This window comes from Chanos chanos, chromosome 3, assembly GCF_902362185.1.
Source record: "Chanos chanos chromosome 3, fChaCha1.1, whole genome shotgun sequence".
NCBI lineage: Eukaryota > Metazoa > Chordata > Actinopteri > Gonorynchiformes > Chanidae > Chanos > Chanos chanos.
Genome location: NC_044497.1, coordinates 48867097 through 48893308, shown reverse-complemented (window position 1 = coordinate 48893308; position 26212 = coordinate 48867097). Strand labels below are relative to the sequence as shown.

General features: G+C 38.2%; 1 protein-coding gene across 1 annotated transcript; it reads right to left on the bottom strand.

Annotated features, from left to right (window-relative positions):
* Nucleotides 1-720: 720 nt before the first annotated feature.
* rtknb (rhotekin b) lies at nt 721-25016 on the bottom strand. Its single transcript, XM_030769268.1, has 13 exons — nt 24691-25016; nt 19263-19462; nt 18827-18888; nt 18561-18614; nt 18263-18380; nt 17752-18003; nt 17519-17613; nt 17174-17284; nt 16790-16914; nt 16331-16496; nt 8879-8983; nt 6063-6159; nt 721-2029 (listed from the first exon to the last, which is right to left on the bottom strand). Exons 1-13 carry the CDS (start codon nt 24799-24801, stop codon nt 2023-2025), a joined length of 1503 nt encoding a protein of 500 aa, XP_030625128.1. The 5' UTR covers nt 24802-25016; the 3' UTR covers nt 721-2022.
* Between the last annotated feature and the right edge of the window lie 1196 nt (nt 25017-26212).

The window sequence follows — 26212 nt, the reverse complement described above, 5'->3', positions numbered from 1 at the left end:
GCTTCTGGCGCGCTGGGACCAGTGAAGCCGAGCAGGTTATTCTTCTCATTTGTCCTCTTTTGTTCCTACCTGTTCTGTGTTCAGTGACATTATCACTACCTACCATAAGGCATGCATTCTCTTCCTGTACCCTTGCACTGATGGATTTGATTTTCTATAGCAGTTCATTACCCAGACATTGTTTGGCATTTTCACTTACCTCATTTCTTCATTCCAGTGCCTTCTCATCACTGACTTCCAGAGCAAGGAGCAAACCTTGCTGTTTATTTATTTACTTACTTACTTGTTTTTGTTGTTGTCTTCCAAGCAGTTGTTGCTTCACAACTAAATCTAAATCAAGTAGCAGGAATAGAGCTACTGAGACTGTCTACTATAGTAATAAATGTTAAATGATAGCATTGTTCATAAAATTGTGAAGTAAATCATGGAAAAGTGGATCTTGATCCAGTGTTCCTGAATCATGTGACATGGACCCAAAATTCCCTTTCCACAGATATAATCTCTTCAGAGGAATCTACCCTTATTGATTTTCAGACATTTTGCATTACTCCACATACATTACTCCACATTCATTTCCTTTCCTTTAATGTACACCTTGATCACTTTGTGCTACTCTATATGAATTTGTTATACAGAATATCGCTCAAAAATGACATAACAAACATGCTTTGGGTAAAATTTATTCATTTACTTTTGTTCGAAAGTTTAAAAAATATGGTAGAATTGAAAATGGGACAGTTAACATTCCATTGCATTCTGATTCCAGGAGAACTTGCACACTTGCCTACGTTAACTACGGTAAACACTACAGACAGAGGTGAATAGTACAGGTATGCTGATCTACAAAATCCATTGTGCACTGGCAAACATCAACAGTGTATAGGCTACTGTCATGAATGCATAGAAGGAAACTGAAGAACAGTTAAAACAAACTAATGTTCTCATAAAAATGAGCCAAAACAACAATTTCTGTCGAAATCTAAAACAGTCTTTAAAACACATTTTTGACACACTGTAGAGGGATCAAGAGCAGGCATGCAGATATACTTATAATCACAGGATGTTGAGGATTTATTGGCAAAGTGTTCAGTAGATACTACTAATAAATGAACGGGCATTGTACATTAACAAGACCTATTTTCATTACACTAACAAGTAATTTTGCCTTTAGCAAAGGGAGGATTGAGTTCAACACACTTCTCACACTTTAACAGCACATGGTATCCAGGCAACACATGTCTGGAATGGAGCCTGAAAATGCACTCACGTTATTCCGTCGTATTAGGGCGGTGCATGTGAACGCGTCAGTTACATCTGCATGTGTAAAACGTTTAAGTTATGATTCAATTTGCCTGGAGCCCTCTGAAAGCACAAAATTACCAGTTTACACAGCTAATTTCTTCAAAGCAAAGAATTTCTGAAATATGACAGGTATTAAGATTACAGGAGCTCACCGGAGTTGGCAAAAAAAAGAAAAAGAAAATATGCATCAGTGTGAATTGGTAACCAAAGCTGTGAGACTTCAATGTACAACTTAAGAAAGTTAACAAGAAAAAGAAAAATCCGAGATGCCTGAGTTTTACATTTGAACGGACAGACACATTCAAGAGCACATACAATACATACTTAAAGTACTGCATTACTGACAATACAACACATAATTTCGAACGTCACTAAAAAGAAGAGAGACACTGGACCCAGCTGTGCTGTGACTGGTGTGTGCTGTGCTAAGTTGTGACTTTGCTATGGATGGTTTATGCTGTACTAAATTGTGGCCATACTGTGGCTGGCTTGTGCTGTAGTAAAATTGTGGCTGTACTATGGCTGGCCTGTGCTGTACAAAACTATGTTTCTTCTGTGGTTTCATGGATATGCAGAGATTACATTGTGTTATGCAGGTGGCTGTGACATGACAAAGTTGGGGGTTTACTGGAGTGGAATTGGCACTGGTTCAGGGGTTGTAAGCATCTCATGAGGACACCTCATATTCTCCATCCGCATCTCAGCGCATCACAAATGCTTTCAGTAACTAAGTGAAAGAGAGAGAGAGAGAAAATTCACAGAAAAGAATTCATACTGATTCTGGCAAACAAGGAAGACAATGCACAAACAGACTTTTTTCATTTACTGAAAAGTATAACAACAAGTTAAGCAAGAGGAGAAGCCAAGGGAAAGAATGACAATGCATGCCAGGAGCGTGCCAGGAAAGCTCCAGGAGCAAAACAGCCCCATAATTCATGTGTGTAACTCTCACTCACATACACACACACACACACATACGTGCATACATGCTTGCATGCACACCCACACATACACACAGAGAGTGAGAAAAAGAGGGAAACAGTGATGCATCTCATCACTGAAATACCACACTTAAGTGTTAATCAGGTATACAGTATTAAGCAGTATGAAAATATGGCAAAATTAGTGAAAACATTCGTACGTCTCAATATCAGTGAATCTGGAGTATAAGTTGAATTAAGAGTACGAGTGTGAGGGACAGTATCAATGCTTTTCTCTTATGAGTCTGTGAGGGTGTGTTCATGTACATCAGCGTGTTCATGCTTACACGTCACAATTCACGAGCATGTATGCGGATGAGCGCATATATACAAGTTTCAAGTTATTCCAAATAGAGTGTGACAGAAATTGTGGCATTGTGGTTTGAGGTACTAAGTTAACTGAGGATAAAAATTTTGATGCATCTCTTAAAAACGGAAACATGTCTACATACAGGCATAATGACTCTCAAACACTCCATCAAACAAACTACACGTCGAAACATACCACTGCTCATAAAACAACACCAAACATCACACACGTTAAGATCTTTATATACACAGCGCATTGCACACAAGCTTGTCCATATTCTGAACACAATGTCACAATCCAAACATCCTGTCTCTGAAGAATGATTTGATTTCTTTACAGAAACAAGTGTACATCTAGACCGCATACATACTGGCAAAATCTTCCACTCTAGCAGTGTTAGCAGGAAAAATAGATGATGCATTGTTGTTGAGAGATGAACACATAAACTCACGCATTCACGCACGCATGCGCACACCCACACTGACACACACACACAAACATACACACGCCTACAAACCCATACCCACCCACCCACGCACACACACACACACACACACACACACCCATTCACACAAATTCCCCTTCACACTTCCTTATCGAACCAACAGTTTCATGTACAAGCCCCAACAGTTTCATAAGCCACAGAAGAATCTCACCGATCCACTTAAAACCACAGAAATCACAGACCATCTGAGATTTTGGATCAGTGGCATTCCCCAATTCATTCCATCCGTTTATTTGACGTCGAGATGAATCTTTATTACAGTTAACACGATTACCGTGCTTAGTTGAGTCCCAAGTCTGAACTTCCTGCCAGTATATCTCATATCAGTCTCTCAGATCAAGTTTCATCCAATTTAACAGACTATGTCCCCTGACAAAGACATTTACTTTGGCATTTACTGTATGTGCTTAAAAAACAGTAAATGAGTGTTAAAACTCAGACAGAGTTTATATCCCAATTCTCTCAGATTAAATTTAATACCTATGAATTTTTCCCCGAATGAGTGACATCACCGTCTCAAGCAGGTGAGTGATATAACTATCTGAAGCAGGTGTACATTGCTGACATGTCTGTACAGTGGTATTTAAAGGAAAGTGCATCAGACAAGGAAAGGTAGCAAAAATGCAATAGTAAGGAAGAATAGAGAAACCAATGTAGCATGCTCTGTGCGCTAACAGACAATTGCTAATTGAGGACACCGAGTCAAGTAGATTCATCAACAGATGAAGTAGTCACAAAGCCAATTCTTTTAAATCTATCCTGTTCTGCTTTAATTCAAAGACAAAAATGACATTATCAAACATTCAGAAAGTCCCATAAAGATTGTCCCATAAAGACAAAACAAACACTTTGTTTTAAAAGAATGGCTGGTCTTATAAAATGTGTCCTTGTTACTCCAATTGAGGTGGTACAAGGCAGAGTCAGGCAATTTGACGGGATTGTTAAAAGAAACATTAACACCGCTAAGCAAAAATATCAACAAGCCGTGACTTTAAATAAACCAATACCTGAAATAAGTGGCCAAGAATTAATGCCCAAAGGCATTCCATCAGAGCCAAACAGCATATACTGATTACACTTATGAGAATGAAAATAAAAACACCTTTCGTCAAATCTTTTTCTGGTGCCAGAGACTGTATAAACAGTCTTCTCTTATGATCAGCACTATGATCCATACACGTATGCTCTAAACCACTAATAATGTCGAGTTATACTGCATACACAAATGTTCTCCAAGTTTTAGGGACCATGTAGGTCAACTTCTCTCTTTATCGTTTCATATTAAAATCTAAAATGTCACAGAATCACAAATGAGAGTTAAATATGCAGTAATTAGCTTGGAATCTTGGCCTACACCCAAAAGAAGCAATATTAAATGCAGTACAAAGTATACAGAAAGGATTTGTGAAGTTCATATAAGCAGTTCCAGTACCAAATCTCTGGAATTTTCCTCTTCTTTTGACATGTTCCCACAATAGCTCTTGCTACTATATGTCCTGGAAGTATTTCAAATGTGATTTATTACAGTGCAGAGGGGTTAACTAATGCATTAAGTAATTAAAATGTAAGATTTAGGATTGTTTAGCTTGAACAAATATCTGCTAGGTGGAACACAAAACATTAACACTGCTAACTAAAGCCACTGCCTGACATACATGCCTCTAACAAAGAACATTTGTTACATTAAATGTCTTGCTTAAACATATATTTCGTCAAAGCTCATTTGTTACATTAGACATCTCCACTAAGCTCTCTCGCTGCTTTGTTTACAATGATCTTTTCAAACTGTAGACGCCACAAGTGACAAATTCTTTAAAGATGTCTTTCAGAACTTGTTAGTCCTCTTTTCATATATCTTCCACAGTCGTGACAAAGCATGGAAAGTGAGGACAACGCAAATAACGTCTAGTCCCAGCGTGAGTGCGAGAGACAATGCTGACCCAAATACTGAAAGTATGTTTCATAGCGACACTGTGCTTAGCTATTCAGAGAAACACAGTGACATTTGCTGATATTACTGTTATACTTTAATGATCCCTGTATGGAAGTTCATCTTCTGCATTTAACCAATTCTAGCTACTGGGAGCAGCAGGCAGACTCTGCGTGGCACCCAATGACCAACTCCAGTTAGGGGGCAAGTGTCTTGGACAAGGTCAATGGTATGACTTATCTGAACAGAACCACAATAGTGTTAACCACTACACCGCTGTCACGCCCTTACTGTGCCTCTCTGGTGCATGGTATGAATGTTAGTGCGTCAAACAACAGGTTGATGATGGACAACAGCACTTTAAAACAGGAGTACATTACTTAGAGCCTGTGTTTAGGCTCACACAGTACTTTTTATGTGTCAACATCTTAGACGAATTAAGTCATTTCAGAGTAAAAAAAAAACCCTTCACCATTTTAGTCTAAAGTTCTCTGAAATATGCTTTCACATAATACAGCTCATAAAATCCTTTCAATTCTTCCAGCAATGTTACATGCTAACCGTCAACATATTAGGATCAAAGTGACACCTCTCCCTGAGGCAGTGCGATTAACTGTGTATTAATCACAGTCATTAATAGTCAAAATATCAGAATAAAAGAGTAAGCTCTTCACATATCTGCATAATTAATTTCACATCACTTTACATCTTCTCAATACATGTACGCTGTCAAATCATATCAATTTCGCTTGAGTACGTTGTAGTTAGGCCAGCCAATTACTAATGCACATCCTATATTGTTGTATTTCTGGCCAAAAATCTTTCTCTGAAACTGTGGTATGTGATTTTTTCTTAAATTTCTTTTCTCCTTATGGATTATATGAGTATACAATTCAGTTTCATTTATTGTTGAGCTATTTTTGCTTTCATGTCCTCATTAATAATTTTACCATTACACAGAGACCAAGACAAGATTGAAAACGCATTTACGTTGCTGGGCACAGTTTTCAGTTTTGTTGTGTTTTAGGGCAGTACCTTTCATTGAAATAGGAGGACAGCATTGATGGAACCTCAGCTGAGATGGAAGTGCTGTTTAGCAGGCTGTCTCCTGACAATGAAGTGGAAGGGGTGACTAGAGTGAAAGGGAGAGAACACACCAATTCGTTTGTTAGTCAGTCAAAAACTACTTAAATTACATGATTACAGACAGGATGTGAAAAAAAAGAAGTGTGAAAGCTATGAAAAAATCCAAAAACAAGTTCCAAAAAAATTCCTAGAAGGACCTGCACAACAAACACATTCACGCTGAGTGGGCGACGGGGAAGACCTGCCCTTTTGTTTGGCACTACTTCTGCCTTGACACTATGCCTTGTTTGATTTCTAACAGAAATGAGACTAGTTCATATGATGTAGGGTGTAATCACAACAATGTATGATACATGGGGCATCACCACAAGCACTGCTTTCATACACAACACAAACTGAGCTGGTATGTATAATCCCACAAGGTTATATTACAAAATCCTACAGAAGTCAGGTCCTTAGATACCATAGTATACGTGATGTAAACTGCCTCCAGACATGGGCTGTTTGAGGTCAAGTCTGGTTGCGTTGGAGGAATTGCTAAGAAGCCAACTGCCCGTGTTCTGGGAGGGTGAGCTAGATAGGAATATGCAGTGTTTAAAAATAAATAAATAAATAAGTAACACCCCACCGCCCCCCCCCCACCCCCAAATTGTATCGTTCTCATGACCTTATTACTCCAAAAGCTCAGGTTGTTACACGTTTGTAACTATGTTGCTTTTACACCTTTGTCTGATATGTTTTTACAGTTACGTAAAGCTAGTATTATATTCAAAATATTTTCTTTGACGTCTCTGACGCCACGGCTAGACTCTCACTTTTTTTTGTTTGTTGTTTCTGACTAACTGCTTGTATCTTTCATCACATTCAAATCTTTCGTTCTCTACCTGTCTGCACACCGGTTCTCTTCTTCCTGGTCTGAACACACGGTATGTTGATAAAATGGTCGCTTTTATAGAATCCCACGCAATCATTCCTGAAGCACTTGCATTCACCCTCTCTGACTTATAGCATTCTCCAGCCAAGAGCCAAAAAACTGGACACATCAGTAGTACTTGTGCTGGCCATTACGACGCATTTCAGTCCTTTTCATAAGCATTGGATTAGACTGCTTTATTATTTAGAGACAACTACCATCTGTTAGCTCTCTTGTTGACTTCAGGCTCTGTTTGGGAAAAAAAAAACTGTCCTCTCTGCTTCAGAAGTAGTCCTATTTGTGACTAGTTTTGCTATGCAGATTAGACATCGTACATTTTCCAGAAAAATTTTGTTTCAGTTTCTTATCACTTCATCATTTCTAACATTTTAACCAAAATTTACAGCAAAAACAAAGTACCTTGTCTGAGAATGCTAAAAAATTATATGATTAAGAAAAACAAACAAACAAACAAACAAACAAACAAAAAACAAAAACAGAGCTTCAGTGAAAGGAACGACCTGATCCATGTGTATGTGTCTGCGGGATTCCCTGGTTCATTATCTGCTCATTCTTTATTTAAGTGCTAGAATAAAAAGATATGATATAAGAGCCTGCTTAAGGTTTTTAAATTTCATATCAAAGACTGAAGTGTTACCGCTGCCATACAGCAGCAGATTTTTGTTTTTCTGTTTAAACAGACCAGCCAACTAGAAAACCACACACAGACACACACACACACATGTACATACAGGTTTACACATGAAGTACTTGCAAAACTTCCAGAATAAGTTTGCAAAATACTTCAGCACTTCATCTCTCAATTTTTATATCAGCCTTACTACGTCACTGAAAGGATTCATGTTCAGAATGCCACAAAACCACAAATGAGACAGTTAAATATTTGGCAGTTAACTTTGAGTCTGGTGACAGTCCAAAAGAGGGAGAAGTATGACTGTCCTACTTTTTATAAACAGTCCAAAAATACCTGCCTCTTACAGTACGTGGAGGTCCTGAACACAGCCGTTCTTGTTATTCATGTTCTAGACCATACGTATGATTGCCTAGTTTACTTAACTATTACTGACATGTTACAATAAGGAACTATGACACTATCTGATCTTCTGAGAGCCTACTAAAGTTTAAGTTCCTTGTCAAAGAGTGAAGAGCGTGTAAAAGAGCATGAAAAAGTTAAAAAAAAAAAACTTCCCCACATGGTGCACATACCAAAATTGAAAGAGTAAAAATTCCATGTGAAGGAAGCATTTTTTTTTTTTTTTTTTTTTATTTAAACAGACCATTTGCGTTTCAGTATTTCGCCCTTTTTTTTATTTTGGCACAGTTTCAGCAGTGTTAATGAGACAAATCCCACTCAATTTTCCGAGAATGAGAGAATAAGCATAATTAATTAAAAGCCAATTCATTTTTTTTTCCTAAGGGTCCAAGGCATCTTTGACTCTCTGTGAGGACAGGCACTACTCACAGATCTCCACAGATTCATCTGGTTCATCGTTTACGTCAACACTTCCTCATACTAAAGCTCCACGTACTGCTACTGCTGCTGCTGCTGCTGTAAGCCAAAATCTATAGTATTCTATATGCTTCCATATCAAATGTCCTATCAAGCTCACAGGATCCAAACGTACAGTGTTCATTTTGGTTCCCTGATCAAATTAGATCTAATTGTGTGGATAATGACTATTTCACTTTGTTTGAAAAATGGCTGAATATGAGGTTTTGCATTATATAGGGAGTCCTGGTTGTTGTAATTTTGCTTTGAGAATTAAACTGGGTTGCTGGATTGTGCAATAACAAGACAGGTGTATCTTAAGCCAGTGTAGGGGGTTCTTACCCATCTCATGGTACAGGGACCCCTGCTTAAGTGACACTGGCAGGGGTTTCCGTGGAGATGGCATGTCAATCTTCATGAGCTCATCACAGCACTGTTTCCACTGGCCTAAGAAGTAAAAGCCATAATCAAACAAAATTCTCAAACAATTTACACTCGTTTTAAGAGAAGTGTATGCACAAAACAAATACAGCATATTTTAAAAATAATTTTATTATTTATTTCAATTATTTGAAATCCAAATATTGTAAGGATGAAGTAAAAAAGTAAAAGCCATTGATTGCATAATTTAAAAACCATGGAGTGAATCTTTCTTTATATCTTACTTTTATCTCCTCAGTGTGAATGAAGTTATTTTATCTATGGTAATTGTTTGTCTCTTACAGAAGTTTTCACAGGACCTGTCATACCAACAGTAATGACCAGGAAACTCACTCATAATGGATCCTCATGTTTGTTATGGCGTATACCGCATATCTGTGTATCTGAGTGCTTAAAAGTTTTAAATGTACCATGACAAAGTACGTTAAAGATATCTCACAAACAACTCTTCCTCATGGAACAAACAATACACTAAAATGTCCAGACGATGCAGACATCCTTATATCAAAGTTTCTGATCAACAGCAGTACTTTAAGAGATACCAGATCTGATGACACACAAAATACACCTGCTTATTATAGTGTTTGTCATGTGACATCTGCGAGAAGGCCACAGTGACAGGGAGTAGTCTCAGTGAGTGTGTGTGTGTGTGTGTGTGTGTGTCTGCGTGTGCATGCAAGCGAATGTGTGTGTGTGTGTCATGTGAAATAAAAAAAGCCAGAAAGAACCAGCATGACACTTAGACAACAAAACCCTCTAAATTAAAATACTGCATCCTGCCTCTTTTGCCAGAGATGAGACGCTGCTGTAGAGAATGCACAAACCACAATTTAAAGGGGAGGCTCCTTTCATGTCAATATCACCCATTTGAGAAAAGAATTTGGACATAGGCAAACCACTCTTAAACCCAGTGGACTTGTTCCAATTAAGGCTTTTGCTTGAAAGATTCCAAATTGTTCAAGAGCTTCATAAAAAAGACCATTTTGACATTATTGTTTTAAGGCGGAGAAGAAAAATTCCATTTCTTCACTAAGAAATCATTTTGATAAATTAAACAAAAGCAGCTTGCAAATTTTTATTTGCAATAAGTAGGGATGGGACAATAAATTGAAATTTGGTATATTGCGATCCAAAAATATTACGATCCATTTTATATGTATTTCTTACTTACAAAATGGATATCGGGATATATGCTACTTTGTATTGTACTCTGCTTGTATTTGTATTTGCTACTTTGAATTATATCCTGCCCTCTAGAAATTAAAGGTGTTTTGACTACGATTCTCAACTTCTGTCTACAACTGAGATTCTTATTTAACTAATGTGAATGGACTTTATAAACTAGTACATTTTCTCCTGAATATGTCATGTAGCTAGATACAAACCTGTGTCATTGACTGAACATCGTTGATTAACATGCCATAACGACAAAAGCAATAATGGAATTATGGTGTGTTGTTATTTTATGCATCATTTAAAAACTTTATTTCAAGTAACTGTAATGGTATCATCAGTGTCAAAATAACACATTACGTACATGCGTCATTGCAATCTGCTGTTTAAAATGACTGAACAACGAAAATGTGAAGGCATTTACGGTATCTTGCTATGAAAACAAATAGTTTCTGTTCATAATGTAGAGACACATACTTGATGTGTGATTCCTGATGTTATGTTAGTCATTTAACTTAATATGTTTGATTAACTCTGCTGCTGGGAAGCATTAAGGTAGCCTGTATTTATGACACTTTTGTTATATTTCTGATATTTATGAGAATTTCTGTTGTTACTTTGATCTCTTTATGTGTTGTCTAGTAGAGAATTTTATTCAAATGAGAAGTTATTTGCAAATGAGAATTTATTGCATTTTGCATGGCTAAAAATTAAATATCAATTCTGAATAGTCATACTTTGTCACTGAACTGTTATAAGGCTCTATCAAATTGTGGTGATATCGAATCGGGAACCTCATGTCGTATATCGAACTGATTCGTGAGACAACTATATCGTCCGATCTCTAGCGATAAGATACTATTCCAATGTGTACTTATTTGCTATTGACAACACATAGCTCTATGCTCCAGGCAGCACTAACTCATAATATATTGGTATGTAGAGACACGCATTGCTACAGGCAGAACATTCTTCTCTTATTAAAAAATATAAGACGTTATTTCAATAGGGCCCTACCCTTCTCTGTCCCCAAGTGTAAGCCCTTGAACAATGTTCTTGTTGTGTTTTGTGGAATGGAGTTTTGTTCTCTTAGAGGTGTGTCAATGCTCATATTGCAGTAAGGTGTTACATGAGTTCAAAGAGGATTGGTCATGGGTTGTGTGTGGGTGGGCACACACGTGTGTGTGTGCGTGTGTGCATGTGTATGTGTATATGTATGTGTGTGTGTGTGAGGGGGGGTGCATACAAATACATATGTAAATACATATGTGAGATGGAAAGCATGTACTTACTTACTTCCTGTGGTTGTACAAGCACACAAAGAAAACCAGAATATATATAGCAGTACACAATTTGTTATTCACATATAGGTGCTCCTCAACTTATCATGGGATTACGTCCCAATAAACCCATCCTAAGTTGCAAATGCATTTAATACAGTACATATAACCTACCGAACGTCATAGCTTAGCCTTGCTTACCTTAAACATGCTCAGAAACGCTGGCAACACAGTACACTGTAGAGTATCGGTTGTTTACCCTCGTGATCGCGTGGTTGACTGGAAGCTGCGGCTCACTGCCGCTGCCAACAGCACGAGAGAGTATCCCACTGCATATGATTAGTCCAGGAAAAGATCAAAATTCAAAGTACGGTTTCTACTGAATGCGTATCACTTTCACACCATCGTAAAGTCGAAAAATCGCAAGTCAAACAATTCTAAGTCGGGGAGCACCTGTATACTCTTGTATGTTATTTACATCTACTCTCGCATAGTATTCAAATCCACTCTCGACTTTTAATAGCACTTAAAAAACAATGCTGTGACAGAGCATTTACTGTACGTTTACAAAAATATCTGATATCCATTCACATAAATAGTTTGATAACACTTTTGTTGTTTATCAAAACAGTAGCTTATTCACATAGCATAAAACCACACTGGATTTAGGATCATACACAAAAATTAGATATTAAGCAACCTAACACTGCAAAGGAAATAGAGAAAGACTAACTCAAATAATGTTACCAATACTCATATTAAAACGACCCACCCACTCACTCATACATTCTACAGTACAACATCAGTGAAAAAATATCCATCATCACAATGCAAAATGTGCAGATATTTGTTTTTCACTTATGCCACCCTAAGTCGATGGAGGAGCCAAGAACAATCAACAAACAATGTGAAAGAGTGATTGCGTAACCATTGATTCTACAAACGATTTTTTACAGTCACTGTCACATAACAGACAGCGCACAGTGGAAAAATTTGGCAATTTCTGGAAGGTGGGGCAACCATGGCTGAAAAAATTTCAAATATTCAGCTGACAGTTGGAGCAAAAATAAACAGGTACATTCTGACGCTTTTATTACAGTGAAGTGCACGAGACAGATCATAAAAACTGTTAGTAGCGTGCGTTCAAAATAGCAAAGGACGCAAAAGGTGACACTTTTGAGCTGTCTTTCATAATGTCAGCACTAAATTGCCTGCAAAGGGTCTGCTTAAAATATGCAATAAATTCCCCTCATTAGGTCTCACCACAGTTTTCAGGCAGTTCTCTCAAATACTCTGTCTCCTTCCGCTTCTCCATAACATCTCCGTAAATCCATCATCGCCTGTCAGATGCAGCAAGAATTTCTACACATGCTCACTTCCTAAGTTGCTATAATGATGTCTGTCTGTAACACTGATATGATAAGGGCTTGATTCATTCTCAGAAATGCAAAGAAACTTCCTTCTAAAACATAACAATGTTTAGAGGGATCCAACCAAATAAACATAACAAATTGCTAACATTTTCATTCTCAATGACATCCTCATACCATCTGGGAGAAATACATACCTCCTCATAAAGACTTTGGTAAACAAGTGATTAAACATATTTTTTTCACTATGCTGTGCATCAGTTTTAAATTATGAATAAAATAGAGACACATAGACACAGTTTCTTTTCTAAAGAAAATAACTCTTTCTTTATCTTTCAGTGGTATGACTTAATGTATAACCTTGGCAGACCTTGACAGCAAAGTCAAAGTCTCATAATTACCGTCTTCATCATCATCAATACACCAACAGTCACACCAATGCAAAACAACAATTTGCGCTTGCAGTGATAAATCATAACAACGCACATTATTTGATTGTAACTGATCATTTTGTTTTTAGTTTCAAATTCACTCGCCTTGTAATGACCTTGTAAACAAGGTACATACTGTCACACTTAAATAAAAGAGGAACAAACATTCTGCCTTTAACCTTAGAACAAGAACAGGCTTGCTAACAATCAGTCATATGACCAACTGTGAAAAGACACACCGTTCCATTCAAATTATGGTATCAAAGACATTTATCCGTTGTAGCAGAACTGTGTCTGTACCTTAAACATCAATATACTCAATGGATCTTTCTAAATTAAAAGAGAAAAACATCTCTACTTAACAGTGATGAACGGGTCAGGTTTTCTAATACCCACACCCACCATACCAGTTCTGAGAGCCAATCCGCACCGCCCGACCCATAAAAATACGTTTTAATCAACCACCTGAACCCAATCCGACCTGCAAACTGCCAATTTTACCTGTGTAGCAATGACACCCATATCATGGAGTATGAGATAACGTTTTCTTATTTAGCGCATGTTTCAAAAAGGACAGACACTTGTGTAGACAACAAAGTTTTGCACGAGCCACCGTAGGCTACAGCAACAGAATTGTTCCAATCTGCATTCCTTATCAATAAAGATAATACACAATTGTTGAATAGCAGCAGGTAACCCTTCATTAAAGACATGAACTCTCTCTCTCTCTCTCTCTCTCTCTCTCTCTCTCTCACACACACACATTGCATCCTTCACATCTTAACAGTGAAGGACAGCCCAGGTCTAGGTCTTTGCTGTCTTTTTTAACCTAGTGTTTGGCTGCACTGCATAGAAGAAACTGGAGTCCACAGTTCAAGGATTTAACCCACTTCGATGCGCTTTCGACACGCCACGACATGAATGTCGATTCAAGTTTGATGCTGTCTTATGGCTATCATATTTGTACAGTGCCTCACAACTCAAGCAGATAATGTGGTCTGTAGTGGTGTCATTGGACAGGACAACCTGCCCGAATCTCTCCCATATCTTACTTTTTTGGCTCACATTGCTTGCAACCTTCATCCGTTTTTAACTTTTCTCTGATTATGTCAGCCATATCATCAGTGGTAGCTGCTTCTTTCTGGGCGCAGAGAGATGTGTGATAGATGTAGGTTACTCTATAGCTGGGTCCTCCGGTGTGTGCGTGTGTGTTTGAGAGAGAGAGAGAGAGAGAGAGAGAGAGAGAGAGAGGAAGGTAGACTAGTAATCACAGCCTAGCCTATTGCACGCAATTCGGAGAGCCTATAACGCAAAGCCTACTGCACAGAATGTTTCTGTAAGTTATCTATAACTTAGCCAGAACGCTGCTTTGTCACTTTCAGACTCGACCCGCTCGAACCCATGATATTTTCTAGTTCGCTCACCCGAGCCCGCCCACTTGACCTGTGGGTTATGGCTCAACCCGCGCATCACAACTGTTTAAGCATTTCTTTAGTCGTGAGACAAAAATGGCTGAAGCTCACTAAGCTGCAGAATGCCTCATAGCTAGTACTGTGTATTTAGTCACCCCTGAACAAACCATGTTCTTTCTTAACTGCACTATCATGTGTGTCCATCTTCCTCTAACTGAAAAATGGAGTGCAAACAGGAGTTCACTAAATAGCCCGCTCATGGAAGAAAATACAGATTCTATTGCAAGATATCTGTTAGGCTGTATCATTCATCTGTACTTGCTTAATTGCTAAGTCAAGACTCAGGAAACACATTTTTATTAACTATGATTAAAAATCTAGAAAAACAAGTCTAGGTCATACTAATAATAAGTCCCCCTCTAAAATAAAAAAAAGGAAACTTTCTTTGTAAAGTTTCACCACCACGGTAATTTCACCTTGCACCATCTTGTTATACAGGAGAGGTGGGTTTCATACAATGACCCAGTGTTTCAGTTTAGTGGTTTGGTTTCCATGAACAGCTATTGTTTGTTACAATAAGTCCTCTTTTTTTTTTTTTTGTTCCTCTGAGATTTCAGTAGCTATGGTGGGCAACTAAGAGCTTAAACAAGCACTTCACCAAAGGTTCCATCAGCTATGCTAATATGTCAGACAAGAGTGTCAGTCTTGGTCTTATTTACACTCATGACTTCTCCCTGGCATGCAGCCATCATTTTCAAGAGGTCTTTAAATACCTTCACTGTGCATTCATCGCACGGAAACTCTGGCATCTCAAATTCCATGATGTAAAAAGACCACAGACAAAAGTATTCCAGAAAGAAACTTTAAATACAAATTCCCAGTAAAATAAATAAATAAATAAATAAAATAACAAACAAAAAAAACCATATAATTCGACATTTTGGAGTATATTGCAACGAGATCAATGTAAGTCTAATTCCCCTTATGACAGAGGGAAGAATAATTACTGACCACATATTTTTAACGAGAAATTCAGACTAAAATAAGTTTTATTTGCAAGACTAACTAAACTGCATTGCAAAAAACTGATACTTCATATTCAATTGCCATTTGAGGGACATGGTATTCTGATTATCGTTGTCAGCAAGACTCAATGAAATTCTTCAACTTTTCTTCAATATAAAGGCTTATATGGTAGGAACTTTAGTTCAAAATTAAATTAAAACTATCAGGTAGACATAAACTTTTACTCGATTTAAACCAGTTAACTCTACTAAATGAATGTAAATGTTCACATACACTATGCCAATGCTCTGTTTTGATGATTAACTATGACAACCTCAAACAAATTATTTTTCAATCAAGTTTAAGAAATTATAACATATTTGCTCCACAGACAATGCAATGTCTTATTCAAACTTGTTCCCTGATAGGTGTAAGAGTTTCGTGATGGCAAACAACCAGCAAGTGTCATGCCCCAATTGTAAGATGAAATTTAAGACAAGAAAGTGCTTAAGTGGTATAAGATAATATCTGAGACCATGATGATATTACATTCTGAGAAACCTGAGTGTTTTCTACATTATTTCTGAAACTATCATTTCGTCGGTACAAAGTTATATAAACTTTGTGTGTGTGTGTGTGTGTGTGTGTGTGTGTGTGTGTGTGTGTGTGTAGATCTACTCACTCATGTCGTAAAAGTGCTGCCAAAATGCCTCCATCCAGCAACGTGTGTCATCCGAGGTGAGTGTGACTAATGTGTGTGAAACCTCTTCCTCTCCTGATTGGTTGGTGATGGAAATACTCTGTGTGTGAAGAACAGGGTTTCTCTCAGTTGCTCGGATACGGGTGTCCTGAATAACACACACGCATACAAACAAAACTAGTGACTCTAAAAAGCATGAAATAAACCAAATATTCCCATTGATGTACATGATCTTTGAAAAAAGAGTATGTCTCAGTTTTCTTCTGCCTGAACTGAGACAAAATAAACAGCAACCTCTAGAGGATTTAGTGTGTAACTGTGGGTAAACATCAGACCAACCTATAATAAGACCTACAGTAAAATTTAAACATTATTATTATTATTATTTTGTGTGTGTGTGTGTGTGTGTGTGTGTGTGATTACGTTTTACTGAATTTTTACCTTGTTCACAGCAATTGTAAATGCTGGCTCTTTCAAAGCCTCTGCATGTTCTTGCTTGTGATAACAGATCAGGTTTGTCCCTCTCAGGACACCATAGACATCCCTCCAACTCTGGGCATCATCTCCTGGTGCCTGTTTGTGATGGAAATCACCAAAGGTGAATAGTAAAGGCAAAAACAAAACATTTTTATAGCTCAGTGTGCATGGAGATTTTTCTCTCATGACTCAATTAACGATGCAACAAAACACCTATTCAATACTTACAAGCTGTACAACACCATGAAGAGTCAACTGCAAAAAGTATCTCTATTTTTATCAGTGATTAAATCTTATTTCAGTGAAAGAAAATGGTAGATTTCTGCATTCTGCAGTTTCTGCATTAACTCACCTGGATCCTCAGTCTCCCACTCATCGCCTGCTGAGTCATACAGACGGGTTGAGCCACCAGATGACAACACATGCTACCATACAACGGCAGCCAGTATGGGCAGTCCTCTGAAACACACACACACAGAGCAATTCTCATGAATTCCCATTCCACAATTTTCATCACTGAAACAAACTGGAACTCAGACTAGGGTAAAAAATAATATTGATAGCAATGCTATAACAATGCAGAGAGAAGAGAAGAGAAGAGAAGAGAAGAGAAGAGAAGAGAAGAGAAGAGAAGAGAAGAGAAGAGAAGAGAAGAGAAGAGAAGAGAAGAGAAATAAGGAGGTTTTCTCTTACCTGTGGCAGATACAGTGAGGTCATGTGTTCTGAAGGAACTCTGAACATGGGACAGGTTCAGACTAGAGTGCGCTAGGAGGTGATATTTGGGTCCTCTGTCAACAGAGCATCACTGATCAAAACTTCATATGCATGTCTGTGTGTATGTGTGTGTGTGTGTGTGTGTGTGTGTTTGTGCATATGTCTTTGCATGAGCCTTTATGAGTATAATGTAATGTACACTCCCCACTCACTGAACACTGAGAGCAGGCGGTAAAACCGGTGAACCTCCTCCCCTCTCTACCCCTGCTGTACCAATCCCATTGCTCGGTGATCCACATCCTGGGGTTGAATCCAGGGATACCCGGACTTTCTTCCCAGAAGATCCACCTACAGAGCCACTGAGCCTGCTCAGCCTGCGGGGGGAATATCCCAAACTGCTCTCTTCATGCACACCACAACTGTATAACTCAAACCGCAACTCAAAGTCTGGAGCTGCCTCGTTACTACAGAGAGAGAAAGAGAGAGAAAGAGAGAGAGAGAGAGAGAGAGAGAGAGAGAGAGAGAGAGAGAAATTAAAAAAAGAAGACTATGTAATGTACACACGTGTGCATGCCGCACAGGTCTAAGACCACTGACAGACATACCGCTCAAAATGGAAGAACATCATTGAGAAAAGATAGTATGTAGTGTAATGTCAATAAGGACTGGTAGGACAAAAGGAAATTGAAGAGAGTAAAACTGCACAATGGAGAGATTACTCACAAAATGATGATGTCATCAAAGCAGATGTCAGTCAGGGTGCGGTCAACCATCACTAGATCTGTATCACGTATTTCTCTACCCAAATGAAGCAAACAGAAAACAGCACATCTGTGCAGCTCTGACAGGGAGAGAGATGGATGGATGGATGGATGGATGGATGGACAGATGGATGGATGGGATGGTGGTGAGGACAAAAAGAAAAGGAAAATGTCAGATAAGTGCACAGTTCCACAGACACAGTTCCACAGACATGATACTGAGTTTAAGCGTCTCTGTACAGCAACCTCTATGCACCTACCCCCTTTGTTTTTAAAGTACTCAGAGTCTTTCCACATGAGAGGGATGCGGATACCTGAGAGGGAACGGAGAGTGCAGAACAAACAAAAATATATATAAAAAAACATTTAGTGTATTTCTCTGTCTTAGTGTTACAAAAAAAAAAAATACAAATATACAATATATACACAAATACATAATGCTACGATGCATATATACAGTGTGCATGTGTGTCTGTCTTTCTTTCTTGCTATGAATACGTGTAAGCATCTTTTTTTAGAAACCCACCCGATATGGCAACCTTTCCTGTACAAGGCAGCGTCTCATCCAGGCTCCCACCATCAGATGATCTGTAACATGTGAAATGTACTTGTGAATTATGAACACATCCTCCTTTTCCTCCATTCTTCTTCCATCCATCAATCTATCCTGTTCCCTCATCTCTGTCCTGCTAAAACAGAAAGTTTCCTTCTCCTCCCTTAATCTATTTTGTCATTTAATAACCATACACACGTCTGAAATCCAGCCATCAATCCATCCATCCATTTCTTTAGTTCAGTCGGATCTCTGATATATGCTCTCTTCTATCCATAATCTAAATGTCATATCTCTACTTTTGCATGTGTCTGTTACTTGCCCCTTACTTACTCATAGCAATCCTCTAATGTTCTTCCACAGGCTAGTGACATGTGAATGACTACCAGCACAGTCATGTCTGTGTTACCTGCGTCCTGCTCTCTGAAGTGCTTGGGCCTCCTTCAAGCGTTGGAGCTGGCTCATGAGGGCCATGATGCGTCTGTTACAGGTCAGGAGACTCTTAGAAGTCTGCAGTGCCTGATCTCTCTGGGAGCATGCGGCCAGAAGTTTACATGCTCCCTCCCTCACTCTCACCTCTCTCTCAATCTGCTTCTGCACATCATAGTCCTGCAGAGAGAGAGTGACAGACACACACACACACACACATACAATTGAAATTATTATTTCAAATTTTTCCATATTTTAGGGAGTTGTGACATCTGTGCGTCTGTTCATTGGGGTCAGAATATTTGTTTGGTCAGTACTTGTTAAATTTATTTCCTGAACTGTATTTTACAAAGCGACAGTGCCTGCATTCTGCAGCAGTAATCCCATGGACAAACACAGTCAAAAACAAATTCTTTTCCAACGTATAGTACTATCACCTTAAATCTTCCTCACCTACTGCAGTTCATTTTGACGACAAATTCTAAGCAACTACTCGACTTCCACCTTAACAAAGAAAAGTTGTGTATAAGACAATGCTAGCTAATTTCTCCCTACTTGTGAGAAATCTGACTGCAGTAACAAACAGATGCAGATGAACTTTGACAGATGTTTCTAGAACAGAATACATGCCTTCCCAGTACTTTACCCTCACTTACACAGATATACTGGAATGCTAAACTTGGAACATGATTCCTGAAAAAAAGCAATACCATAAGACACAAAACATCATTCAAACTTTCATTTTAAGAGCTGTCACTTGCTAACACTACCTCTTACAAGTCTCCCCCTACCCTACCACAACTTTCACTCACCATCTCACTCTCATGTTTCTCTTCCATTCTATAGCTAAGGAAAACAAGCTCAGAGGTAGGTGAGTCAGCATTGCTCCTGGAGAACGTGGAGCTATGTGACTAAAAGTACCAGGATTAGGGAAAAATGCCCTAATCAGCTTTGTAAGCCATGTGGCTACCTCACACTGAACACAAACTTGTTACATAATGAATTGTATAATTCTATGAATGGTATAATTCTAGAAATGTTTTTTTTTTTTTGTCGACGAGGTAGATTAGAGTTGTTAGAGGTTTTGCACACTTGGGCATTACAAACATCCGAGTAAACATCGACCCATGTAAGGTAGGCTACAAAAACACGTGTCTAAAGTCTAAATATAAAACAAACTAAATGTGCTGAATGAACTACATGTCTACTCAGCGAATTTTCTTTCAAATCAGAATCGAGCAAAGGTGGTTATACACACGAATGGTTACAGATGCACTGTTGGTTTTGTCTCTTTCCCGCTTGATACGTACCAACTTGCGCGCAATGGGCCAGCGAACATTTACACGCCAACGTCTTGTCCATTCATCAAATCACATGAGCACATCACAAGTTGCTTTGTGGTTAAGCAATGACACTTCAGTTTTTAAAACAAACATTTCTCGAATATCTCCTTTTTGCTGTTTATTCCTGCGTGGATTCTACTGTTGCAATTGTCTTAGCTGAATACATCGGCATTTATGTCACTGGAGAAAATATGCACGAGAACCTTATTCTTGTGCATAACTGAGAGTGTATCATTTTAAAATATGAACAAACGACTTCGTTTGAACACTGAATGCCGTCTAAATTAACTAGATTTTAAATGCTGCGGCCAATTCCTCCTTGTGTAGCAATTTCAAGTAATAAAGCTCAAATAAATCATTTAATAAAATCATGATTATACAGTTACTCCCTTGTTACAAGAATGTTTTTTTCTGAGGCTGCTCTTTGTATACGCGTTACACCTGTCAAGTAAAAGACAGCAACAGAAATTCGGTAAATAAATAAATAAATAAATGGCTACTGATTTAGTGTAAATAATACCCACCAGCTGATTGGCGTTGTTACTCATATCGACCCGGACGAAAACGTAGGCCTTCACACTCGTAGTCAGAATCCGTAAAACCCCACTTCTATGTCATTAAATGCGTAAGAAGAGAGCAGTGTGTGGTGATCCTGTTTTTAAGACCCCCTGGACTGTTCATTGGTCGTGAAGGTTTTTGACCAAATATCAAAAGCACTGATCTCTTCTGAACAGGATTTAAAAGAAAAGCGCCATGGGTTTTACAGCCCCCCTCCCCCTTTCTTAAGTGTCCACTAGGATAACAGAAAATATAAGCATCTATAAAATTAAGTCAACCTTTCTTATACAAGTATCATGGCAGCTACAGATATATACAAGCGACGACGCGATCCATCTTAATTTACAAAGATGTTTTCGTAGCTCTGTCCCAAGAGGTAAGATTACGTTATGGTGTGCTTTAATTGCAATAAACAGAAATAGTCCACTTAAAAATTATTTAAAATTAAGAGCCTCACAAATCACATAAAATGCAACGGACAATTGTGTGCAAATTTAGGATGCGAGTACACGGCGCCTACACAACAAATTTGCATACTTTCAGCGTTTGTATACATATGTGTGGACAATCCTTTAGTTGCTACAAGTTTATGGACATTACACCTATTTCTGGCAAGATGTTTATCATTTGTGATAGTAAAAATCTGCGCCTATTCCTCTTCCAACACGTATATGATTAACATGCTACGATGCGTCTATGCGCAATTAATCTCAGAGATAAGGGTGGGGGGGTGGAGGGGTTATTGAGGGTCAAATGGGTATATTTTGACTTGTCATTTTGCATGTTGTCAGTAACGTTACACTCAGCTGATATGAAGCTATACAGCTATAGGGGTTCCACAGAATGAGGAAAATAGGTTTTGACGGTTTGAGGAAAGGATATAGTCCGTTTAATTTGAAAGCCGCAGTTTTTCCACAACAGGAAAAGAGGACATCAAAATACCTTGACAGATGTAAAAAAAAAAAAAAAAAAAAAAAAGTAGAGGTGCAAAGGGCTGCAGATGAAACACAGAATATGTGAATCAACCATATACACCTCGGGTTATTTCTTTTTTCATACATGCCACAAAGACAAAAATAAAACCCTGCTCACATAGTTTTATTCTTTTTAACCCCTGTATCAGATAAAGTATATGTCATGCAGTTCGCGAGCTCATTTTCATCAAGTATTATGCGTAGAATACATTTTATTTATTAATATGAGTCTCTTTAAAGACAGTGGAGTAAGTTACCCTCAGGTGATACTGGATTGTGTATATTTTCTATGTAGAAACTATACACAAACCAGTATATAATGTGAGATCGTGAGGTAAGTAATGTCAGTTTAAATACAGTTTGCATTAGTGACAATAATGCTGCTCTCCTACAGAGCTTGAAAACTCATTTGTCTGGTCAGAAGAGAACTTGTGGCTAAGTGGCCACCTGACTAACAGTGAGAATAAGATTTGACAAGAGTGAGGAGAGAGCAGTGTGTGTGTGTGTGTGTGTGTGTGTGTGTGTGTGTGTGTGCGGTTAGACACATTTCTTTATTCTTTTTCTTAGAGATACAGGACACTTCATGAGCAGACTAGAGGGGCAGAACGAAAAAGGCATCCAGACTGAGTAACATGTGAGGGGGGCCCCCCACACCGAGAACAACTTTCCCTTTGTGTTGAAAAGAACGTGCAAGTCACAGTGCTATGCACAGACAAACTACACCTGAAGAATAAACTTCTGCTATTTAAACAACACCACATCAGAGATATGTACTGAAACTCTTAGCACTCTGGCTCTGTCTACATACATCATTTATTTTGACTCTGAAATACCTGTTGGGGGAAACAAACACAGTGATTTAACTGTTCCTATGAGTACTCTTCTAAAGTAAATAAGACATTTAGCATAAAGCCTTTTTAATTCCATTTTGTTTTATATTGAGGAGCAACAAAAATGTGCTCAGAAACTGTGTGTGTCTGTCTGTGTGTGTGAGAGAGAGGGAGAGAGAGAGAGAGAGAGAAGTAGGGTCAGAGCGTAACTGACTGTGTACGAGAGAGAGAGAGAGAGAGAGAGAGAGAGAGAGAGACAGAAATGATAAGTGCAGTTATATGTGTGTACAAGAGAGAGGGGGAAATAAATGGGCTAGTGTAAGAGAATAAACCTCTACAATCTGTTTAAGTTCTCACTGATGTAATGAGCTGTAGTTATATAAGAACTGATAAGAGTGTAACCTACTGGACCTACATTGATTCAGTCAGGGCTGTTGTTCTTGGTATTTTTGTGAACTGAGACGTGTTTATTTAAGTCTATTCACCATGCTCCCCCACCCCCCATGACACTTGGGACAAAGGATTTGCAAAATGACTAAATGTAAATGTAATGTAAATGTATGAACTCTACTGGGTTGTGTGCATAGCTCTGTGAACTAGGAGAGCTGGAAAACTCTAGCAGTCCTGACCCAAAGAACGCAATGGGGGCTTATGGCTACATTAAAATCCAACAGACCAGAGACTGTACATGTGTATATGTGTGGGATAACTGATCATATGTAGACATGAACTTTGCTATCTGCTTATCACAGAAATACTGAACATATAGACTCATAATAATGCCATTAGTACGTGTCACGTTATTGTTATGTCTTTACCATTTGAGCTGCTGCGTCACAAACAATGCAAGGATGGGGGTGAAAACTGGGCTGAAACACTATTAATCAATTCTGTAAAGATTAGGCATGAAAAGATAAAGTTCAAATATGTTACTGAACTGATAGCTACCATTGACAGCAACTCGGGTAGAACTACATACATGCGTGTGCTTGTGTGTGAAAGTGTATGAGAGTGTATGCAACAAACAGTTGGCTTGGTCCTTATTTGGTTAACTCCTCAGAGAGCACTATGCCAGCCTCGACAAGTACAACCACAATGCTCGACCATTTTACAGTCCATTGTATAATGGTGTTGTTTGTTGAAGATAAGCACTGTAAATGTCTGGGCACACATACACGCTACCACAGGACAACTGTTACGACTAGTCTATGAACCCCGGGCAGTGTACTTGCCTTTTACCGTCCTCCCTTGTCTCACATAGTTAAATCTGGCAGTCTGTGTGATTCTTGTGAAGTGTGTGTCAAACCTGAGATGTAACAGTGAATGCCTTTTGATAAGAACCCACAATAACTGACATAATATGATCTTATCCTTGCTTTCACAACACCCCGGTACGATTTTGTTTCAAACAGAAGACAATATAAGATATACGGTAAACTGACAATGAATGATTTGAAATATCAAAACACAGTGTGGTTTGGAAGATTTGGTCTAGTCCACTAATGAATTACTCTACTAATGAGGTCAGAAGCTCTCAGAACATGTTTCACTTTGTTCCCTGTTTTAACTGAGTGAATCGAGATCTCGATTCACTTAATCAAAACAAGGAACAATGTGAGTTTATAGATTGTACTTTGGATAACAACGTCTATAGACGTTGGTTGGCTGTACATGCAGCCTGAAGCGACAGTGATGTCTCTCACCTCAGGCGAATCGTCAAACACGCTGAGTCGTAGACGGCCTCTCCGTAGTTCCATTTCCACCGCAGAGCCCCGAGCGACTGTTGCTCTCGACGTTTTAGATCGAGAAAACATAATCTATCCTTTTAATTGAACGGGCAGAACAAGTCGATTATTTGGTAGGCTTAGGTACGTAAGACGTTTTACAAAATACGCTTGTTCCCAGGTACAAACAGCTTTTAAGAAACACGCAACTTTCGCCAAAATAAAAGCGCAGTTCAACTCAGAGTCTGACAGTATAGGAATACAGGTTGGAATACATCCGAAAAAGTAGAAAGCCCTCTTCCTTCCTTGCACGGCTGAGTGAAATCCAGTTCAAAATTCCTAAAGTCCACCACTACGGAGGATTTACTGCTGCGCTATTCTGCGGAACCGCCGATTCCAACAGATTGACCTAGGAAATACTTCCATCTAGATCCAACACTAGCGATAAAGTAATTCTATGATAAACATATTTGTCCAATAACAAAATTGTGTAAATTGTGTTAGCGGACACTTTAAAGTACATTCAAAAACAGAGACATTTTCATGTAAAATTTATTAACATATTTACAAATCTTTCAACTGTGAAATCACCAAAAAACAAACAAATAAACAAACGAAAAAAATCTCTTGGTGTGACAAACGACAATACAGTAAAAACTGTACAGTAAAACAGTAATAAAGTCACACACACAACATCACAAATCTAAAATAATGAGAACTATTAATTTAAAAAGACTTTGTGTGCATTATTTCTAACAATCATATGAGGTCAAAATACACAAACCCATAAAAATTTGAACAACAAACAATACAAAAAAAGACTTCTTGTTAAAATTGGCATGCATGCAGTGCCACAGTACAAAATAATAATAATAAAAATAAAATAAATAAATACTAATAAATTCTGATACAGCTGTGAGTGTGAAATAAAATGTACTTGACCGACTAATACAAAACAGGGTTTTTTTTTGTGTGTAAGCATTCTGTAAGCCCTTTGCCACAGACATAGTTATAAACGGAACATAACACAACACAATTACTTTGAAATGAACCAAATAAAACTCTAGTTCCTGTGAATACTAACCCTCATGGTATCGTTAATACAATCAACTGGAAAGAGAACAAGCGAGGACAGTAATGTTTTGAACTTGTTTAACACACGAGAAACTTTCATCACTCTGTAAGCGATGTACTCTATCTCTGTAATGGACCCTGGCAATTAAATTATGGGTACAAAAGATCAGAATAATTACATTTCTACTGGACATGTACAGTCTGAACCAGAAATAATGCTGCGATATTTACACATTTACATACAAACAAAATGGAAGCCTTCGGTTAACTTTTCAAAGAAAGGGTTAATCTTTTTGTTGTTGTTGTTGTTGCTTTTTTTGTTTCATCTTTTCTCCATCATGTTCTTACTTTACATTGGCTGTACAGATTTGGATTTGACGCTCTCAACTGCCTTTGATAGCTAAGAGTCAGAATGTTAACATTAGCC

What these genes read in the sequence shown, in the direction of transcription:
- rtknb (XM_030769268.1), bottom strand. Translation starts at nt 24,801, where the DNA reads ATGTTTTCTCGATCTAAAACGTCGAGAGCAACAGTCGCTCGGGGCTCT. An exon ending in AGGAAAGGTTGCCATATCGG is followed by an intron (nt 18,615 to 18,826) that starts GTGGGTTTCTAA and finishes GTTCCCTCTCAG; the next exon opens with GTATCCGCATCCCTCTCATG. An exon ending in CCGCCTGCTCTCAGTGTTCA is followed by an intron (nt 17,614 to 17,751) that starts GTGAGTGGGGAG and finishes CTCTGTTGACAG; the next exon opens with AGGACCCAAATATCACCTCC.